The sequence below is a fragment of the Nanorana parkeri genome, unplaced genomic scaffold (genome assembly GCF_000935625.1).
Source record: "Nanorana parkeri isolate BGI_ZX_2015 unplaced genomic scaffold, ASM93562v1 scaffold260, whole genome shotgun sequence".
Classification (NCBI taxonomy): domain Eukaryota; kingdom Metazoa; phylum Chordata; class Amphibia; order Anura; family Dicroglossidae; genus Nanorana; species Nanorana parkeri.
In genome coordinates, this window is record NW_017306528.1 from 433,332 (window position 1) to 441,290 (window position 7,959).

At 43.6% G+C, this 7,959-nt stretch overlaps 1 protein-coding gene across 1 annotated transcript in view; it reads right to left on the reverse strand.

Moving 5' to 3' along the window:
- The window catches only part of LOC108787428 (catechol O-methyltransferase-like), a 17,485-nt gene that overhangs the window by 3,943 nt on the left and 5,583 nt on the right, over positions 1-7,959 (reverse strand). Inside the window, exons 2-3 of the mRNA XM_018556981.1 lie at positions 7,291-7,484; positions 6,010-6,141 (exon numbers count right to left, since the gene is read on the reverse strand). Of these exons, the coding sequence (XP_018412483.1) occupies positions 6,010-6,141; positions 7,291-7,484 (326 nt within the window). The remainder of the gene's footprint in view (positions 1-6,009; positions 6,142-7,290; positions 7,485-7,959) is intronic.

Genomic DNA, 7,959 nt, shown 5'->3' on the forward strand with positions numbered 1-7,959 from the left:
TAGGAGGCAAAAAGGCATACCAATGCATAGCTAGATTCCTATTGGCTATTGCAAAGTGCAATAGCCAATAGGAATCTAGCTATGCATTGGTATGCCTTTTTTTTCTTTTCTGACTGACGGCGGACCGCGGCTTCCGATGTCAGAAAAGAAAAAAAAACGATCGCAGGGAAAGGTTTAATCTGCTCGATCGAGGAGCCGCTAATAGCGGGAGACTCCCGGAGCGTCCGGGAGAATTGGGATGTCTGCCTCTTAGGGGTCTCACTTAAATCAGTGTACCCCCCCAGATAAAAGTCTAGAGTTCTTCCTTAAATCAGACCCCCCTCAGATGAAAGTCAAGAGTTCTCCCTTACATCAGAGTCCCCCCTTACATGAAAATTAGGGGTCCCACTTACATCAAAGGCCCCCCTAAGATAAAGGTCCAGAGTTCGCCCTTATCTCAGTGCTCCCACTTACAAGAAAGTCCAGAGTACCTCCTTAGACAAAAATTAGAGGGGTCCCACTTACATCAGAGTCCCCCACTTGTGTACTGCCTGAAAAAAATGAGCAAGGTGCAACAATCTCGGGTTCCCTTCATTAGAGGGACGGCCCTGCTGGTAACCATAGTGTGGATATCAGTAGCAGAAAAGGAATGCAAGACCATTTCTATAGAACCAGCCCTGACTTGTAACAATAAACCAACTTTTGGATTTGCATACTTCTACCCTCAGCTCAGAAGCCGTGGTATAAGAGATTGCCAAGTTACAAGGCAGAGTTACCATGCATTAGCAGACCTGTCTTATTAAGGCTGTGACATGCTGCACACAAAGCCACGTGAAGCAAAGGGAAGTGGCGTTGTGCGGACTTTTGTGTGCAGTGTATCTTGCAATTTCCTCTCATCAGCTGGTGAGGGCTCGTATAGCTCAGCGTGCTGAGATAAAAAAATTCATCTACAGCCAATTGGTTCACGTGTATGAACCTGTGCGTCAGGACACAAATTCCATTGAGTTCATACGCGTGAGCTAATTGGCTGAAGATGAAGTCTTTCAGCTACTCGAGCTCTCACACATTGCAATGATTGCATGCAAATGTCCATGCCTCGGAGCTTCTCTCTGCCGCTCGCGGCTTTGTGTGCAGTATGTCACGGGCTTTCCATAAGACTGTCATGTCTCAATAGTGAGCTGTCGTATTGCAAGGCACAAGACACTGTCATGTTAAGGAGGGATACATGGTAAAAGAGATTTTCATATTAGAGACTACTGCCATGTTGCAAGAGACAGCTGAAAACTGCTTTTCATGTTACAGGAGACCGGCCATGGTATAATGAACTTACCATAAGCACAAGGGAAATTTCCAAGCACCCTCTGCATAGTAAATATGTAGAAACCAAGCCCCAATCCAAGACTGTACATCAACCCTTTACATACCTCAATGAATCTAACCTGTCCTTCCTGATATGTACTCCAGATAATGTGTTACCTAAGGGCACATGACCTACTGAAAGAAGGAATGTTTTTTATTAACTCTTGCAGTAGGGTTAAGTGCTCATTTGTGTCTAGGGACAAAAATAACAAAGTTATACTCAGCCGATCCTTGGAGCCATCTTGTTCTTAGACCGGTCCTTCCAATGTCTCTGCAGTGGTCTACGGTCCCATAAATCATCACATCCTATACACAGTGTATAGATGCGAGGATGCTGAGGAAGATTCCAATGCTGCAGAGAGGGAGACAGGCTGGAGGGAGCGGAGTGACAATATCGAGTGAGTATATCTTTATTTTAGCACCTAGACACAAACGAGCAGTTAGCCCCACTGCATGGGTTAATAAAACAAATTCCTGGATCTCTCCTTTAAGGACTGTATCCAGCAATGGTGTTTGCTGTAGAAAGGTGCATAGTATATGATTTCTGGAACAGGATTTCTTTGACCTTTCTGTAAAGGAGAGGATTGTACTAAGTGCAGTGGTGGGAAAGTACAGCTGTACAGAAATAAGCTTGTGCACAACAAATCATTCAAAATAAGTCAGTTCATGAGGTCTTTGCTACTCAAATGGTATCTCTGGTCAAAAACTTCAAATAAATCTGTGTTTCTATATTGAAGATCTATCCCACTCCTAATAACCAGATCCATCTAGAAGTTTGTAAACTTACTTATTGAAGATGCTCATAGGATGTACTGTACTGCCTCATTGCACTGACACTATTTCACTGAATATGAAATTCCTGGTGTCACCACTCTCACAGAGCCTGCCTTCTGAACTACAACTCAATGTCTAAACATTGTAACATCATCATTGCTTGCTGGAAGCGGTGCATGATGGGATATGTAGTCTTCAGAAATCAACATTGCATCACATCAAGCAGCAGGTAAGGAGATACAAAGCACACTGGGAATCCAGGAAGTTGTTGAAAGTGATGGGCAATCGGAAGGCAGCACTCACTACATAAATGGGATTTTTTAAAGAAAGCTTTGACTGTATTATTACAAACAACTGTCTCTGGCCCACCCCTATCATTAACCAGTTGACATCCACGGTGTTAAACCCCCTTCCCATCCAGGCCATTTTTCAGTATTACGAAGCGCCGCGTTTGATGCCGCGAACGAGCACATATAGGCGATCGGCGGGCTATGGACCCGCTGATCGCCTATATGTGAAACACCCGGTAACGGGTGTGTGCATTGATCGGGTCTTTTCTGCCCGTGCGTGCCCGCTAGGGGGCGCGCGCGAGCAGAAAAAAATTGCCGTCTGGAGACGGCAACCCGCAGATGCAGCAGTGCCGTCCGTCCGTTTTTTTACTACGGGCGGACGGCAAGAGGTTAATTGGATTTAAATTTTTCAGTCATGAAGGTTCAGCATCACATGTGGACATTACCTAGGGTAGTTTGCATGCAAATACAGTCTGCCTATGAATGCCCACTCCCCCAGAACAACGTCTGCCCATAGAGGCATTTTGATATTCCTATAACTCCCAAGAGCCAGCCCACTGTTTATATCAGGGCTGAGGGTTCTTGAGAGGAGTACTGAGGCAAGGTGCTGTAATGTCTTCAGAAAGCTATATACAGCACCCTGCTGGCCCCTCCTACCTGCCCTGATCTGCCTGCATTGCATAGAGAGACGGTGAAAACAACTAAAATAAGTTAGTTATTTAATGAAAAACAGAAATGTTTGATTTTAACATTTCATTAAAATGTTGGATAAACTCCAGCTTTAACTTGCACCCGGGCTCTATAGATCGAGAACTGAGAATCACAAACTGCTGATTGCCCAGTTCCGAATCTTCTCCCTGCAGAGAGCGGTGACTGTCAGTCAGGGATTCCCCCCTCCCCTCTCTGTTCCACCAGCTCTCATTGGAGAGACAGACAGTGGAGGGAGTGGGCACACCTGGTTCTGGCTCTAGAGAGGCAGAGCTAGCTGTCAATCGAGCAACGGGGTGGATCCTGACATTATTGTCAGGATCCTACCCGGCTGCAGTGTGGCTCTGCGCTGTCAGCATATATTGGGCAATAGCCTGCTATATGCTGAGTGTTGGGTCACAGAAGGACGTAAATAAATGTCTTCCAGTGAGCTTAAAAAGAACTAAAGCCAAAAATAAAGGTTTGGCCATAGTTCTCTTTTAATACTGGGAGAGGTTGAAGCACCATGCTGACGGCTTGTTAACCCCAAATCCAGACCAGATCTGCATGAGTTTCTGCACATGCAGTGCAGTGTGTTTTGCTGCGTTTGTCGTCTTCCGGGCTGTTTTTTTCTTCTTTTTTTAGCCTAAAATGGACTTTTTGTGTTCCAGGGTGTTTGCATGTGTTTTTGATGTACTTGCATGCGTTTTGGTGCGTTGCAAAGCAGAAAAAATAGGGCTTGTTTTAGTTTTTCCACATGCTTTGGAACTGAACGCTGCGGTGTGAACTAGAGCCCTAAATACCATTGGCATACATTGGATGCATTTTTGATGTGCTCTGTAACTGCTCTGCACTTGGTTTGAACAAGCCCTGAAACTGGTCCTACACCTGTAGATTTTCATTTGAAAGCATTTGTTTTTGAAACGTTTGTTCGATTTTCTGTGAGTTCATGGATACAATTGACAATTGTTTTTGACCATAGTGAGCCGAAAGTGCAAAGGAGAAAAATGACATTGTCTTCCAATTTCTAAATGTGAACTGTATATGATTTTAATTGCACATGTATCTGGAAATGTAACATTATATTACTTCCATGCATGTCAAAATGGAACTTTAGAATAAGAACACATTGGCACGGCAATCCAGCAAAATATAATACAAAATTTGTCAACTCCATGATGGTACCACTGAATACTCAGAGAGCGACTTTGTACAACATTCTACAGGTGTATAGGCAGCTTGAGTTTTCAACACCAGCCTTGGGCAACACAAAGAAGGGAGGAGGGGATTGTGTTAGCTCATTATAATTACCTGTAGAACTGGATTTCCTAAACTGAACTGACTCCATGACTAACAGAGGGGGGTGGGGGCATTGGAGATCAAGAAGATTGTCATAGATTTAACTTCTCACTGAACTCCAGGCAGACATGTAAAAGTATTTTAAAGGAGAACTATGGGGTTAAGGCTTTTCCCCATAGTTCTCCTTAGGGTAACGATAAAAGACATTTCATGCCTTTCATAGTGCGCTTCTTTTTTTCATTCCTTGCAGCAGCCATAGGGAAATTTCTGTATGATTCTCGTATTTACAGGGCTCACTGTCCCTGATTTCCATTGTGTAAGACTGATAGTCGCTGTTTCCGCTCCTTCCCCAGGTCACCAGTTGTGTAAGGCCTGTTCACATCTTGGAGTTTCTGAGCAGTTGGAAAAGCGCTTTAAAAATGCCCAACAAAAGAAATCCCATGATTTTCAATGGGCCCTGTTCATACCTGAGCAGAAAAATGCTGCCAGTCAAAACACGCGTCTTCATGTATGCAAGTAAAAACACGCATCAAAATGTGCACAACGTGCATAAATGCTGCTCCTGCGCATACAAACGCGCAAAAATGCTGCCGCCTATGTGTGAACCTGGCCTAACAGCCCTTGTGTAGTTATAGGATATAATGTAATTTCATTGCTGCTTGCTGCAGTGTACTGGCCCAGGCTGATCAGACTCCCAATCTGTCTCATTCACTATGACAGAATACTTTGATTGACAGGTTAGGAGACTCCTGACCTGCCACACCTAATTAGTCCTGCCTGAGCAGAGACACAGGACTAAGGCCTGGTTCACACCTGGGCGTTTTGTAGCGCGTTTGAACACTCTGCAAAACGCTCAAACACCGAAATCCCATTATTTCCTATGGGTATGGTTCACACCTGGGCATATTACAGGCCGTATGAACGCGCTACAAAACGCCCTACGCCCAAAGAAGTATAGGAGCTTCTTTGGGGCGTTTTTGTTGCGCGTTTCCATTGGGATACAGCCAAGTAGCGAATCGCGGTAAAACGTGCATATTCGATACGCCTAGGTGTGCACCCAGCCTAAGAGTTACATAACTGTGATTTCCCACAATCCTGCCCACTTCCAGCAATATGATGGGACTTGTAGATTGTGGTTACCGTGCCAACCAGAGAACAGATGTGACATTGGTGCAATAGTGAGCCCTCCTCCAAGGGCCCAGGCATAGCTCCAATTTATAAAAAATGTGAGGGCACTTTCTGGAGAAATAAGAAGGTTTGAAAAAAAATTCAGCCCTAATCTATGGGGGCCATAGATTAGGGCTGAATAGCTGCTGCCTGTGATGATAAAGTCTGCAGTGATACCAGCTACTGGCCAATAGTGTTTTTTCATCTTGGACTTCCCAATGTGCTTAATCCAGACACCACTCCTCAGTGACAATTTCTTCACAGGATGGACACTCTACAGATCACATGGGGTGAGGTAATCTCACAAAATAAAAAACGCCAGCACCCCATAATGAGCCTCAGTTGTTTATTGAAGACTCAATAAAACCAGTGATACAAAAAGTCCCAAACACGTTTCTCCACCTGTATGCTGAAGGAATACAATCTAATAATGTGTGGCCAGCTAAACACTTACCTCCAACAGTATGGTGTCTGGTCTGTATCTGTCCTTTGCATGGTCCAAAAATACGAAGTCCAAAGCATCCACATTATACTTCTGCTTAAACTGAGGGATGATGTCTGTAGTGGACCCTTCCAGTACCGAAACCTAGACATCAAACCATGAAGATTTGTCAAGATTAGTTAAACATGCAACATATACATCAAAGATTTCCGATCATTTCCACCCAAAACCAAAGGTTAGATAGTTTTGTTGTGTCTTTCTCCTAATTCATGGAAACATTCTGGTGCCACTCACTTCTCTTGGTTCTCACTCTGCCTTTGTAGAGCAGTAGTAAGAGAAAATTCACTAGTAAAACAAATTGAGATTGTTGGAAACAATGAATTGCACTACGCAATTCGCTTTACAGACATAGTTTAAAAGAAATAATTCACCAGAGAAATAAATGGGCTGCCGCTGCTGGGATTTCTTCTGAAAATGGCGGATGCTTGGCTGCCATGCTGATGCTTTGGCAGTTTCTGAGTCACTGGCCTGAACAACGCAAGGCATCCAGTTCCCTGCGGAGCGATAGGCGGAGGAAGGGACATGACTTATACAGGTTAGACCTCAACAAGAAGGAGTTAGGGAAGTATTGGATGGAGGGGTGTTTTTTTCTGTTCTGTATGAAAAGGGGGAAGGGAGGGCTAGCTAGCGTAGTAATAGGTGGGTTTAGATTGGGGGGTGGAGTAAAGGGGACCATCTTACTGTATAGTGTGAGATAAGGAACCATTTTAGGTGGGAGAGAAAAGGAGTCAGAAATTATTTGATTATGTAATCAATTGAAATGACTGGTGTTTAGTGTGTTATTTAGGTGGGAAGTGAGGATTACTTGACCTTGCAGTTAGAGCTTTTCTCTAACTTTGATTTGCTGCATGTTTTGATTTGGTTCAAGTATCAGGTGTATCTAAAGTCACACAGGGTCAAGCAACTATTATTTTTTAGATGAGACAGCAATGGCAGCCCACACAGGTACTGTATCTTTTAACATGTGTATATTAACAACTGACATCTAGCATCCAGTAACATACTTCAAGCGAATGGCTTTATTTGTTTAAACACAGCTGTAAACAAAGTGGCCTAATTTAATGCAACTTTCCAGATCAATTTACAGTAATGTTCTAAAGAAATTCTTTGTTTCCTTTATCAAATTTCCATTACTTGGATTCAAATGATCTATCTATCTATCTATCTATCTATCTATCGTTTCATGAAATAAGTTAGCATGGTTCTTTGCTGCAAGCAATCTATTGGGTGTACCATGTCCTGAACTCCTGCAAATTCAATCATCTGCTTGGCCACATCGGCATGAACTGGATTCAGCTCCACAGTGAACATCCGTGCTCCAGGCTTCAACAAGCGCGCTATACGTATGGCTGAATATCCGCAGTATGTACCCAGTTCAAGGATTACTGAAGGATCTGCCTCTTTGACTACTTTGTCCACGATCAGGCCTGAGAAAACAGAAATATACCAATGAAAGCTCACACAAAAACTCATGTTATACAAGAGCTATAGGCAAATATTAACAGCACCCTTTAGTCTATAGTCCAAACTCAAAGGCAGTGCTGCTCCAGGCGGGTCCACCTTTATCCTCTTAGCACGTGCCAGCCCAGCTTGCCTCTGGTGAGTATAGTATAAATGAATGGATAGCGGCACTTCCAACATCAATATGCGGCTTCTCTAATAATTCAAATTGGCATTCCAGGATACATCAAAAAGAGCTTGATGGGCAATCAATTTATTTCTCTTTTAGTCTCCAGGATTAAAAGAGAGAAATGTAAAAGGTGTATGGATTGCCTAAGGCAGCTTAAGGTTACTCTGTCGCTAAAAATTGCTGTAGGTACAAAGTGGAGGGACCTAAAGACACACTGCCCGTATGAGTGAATCCCAGCTGTCCTACTAGGCAAAGCTCCAAAAACTTCTACA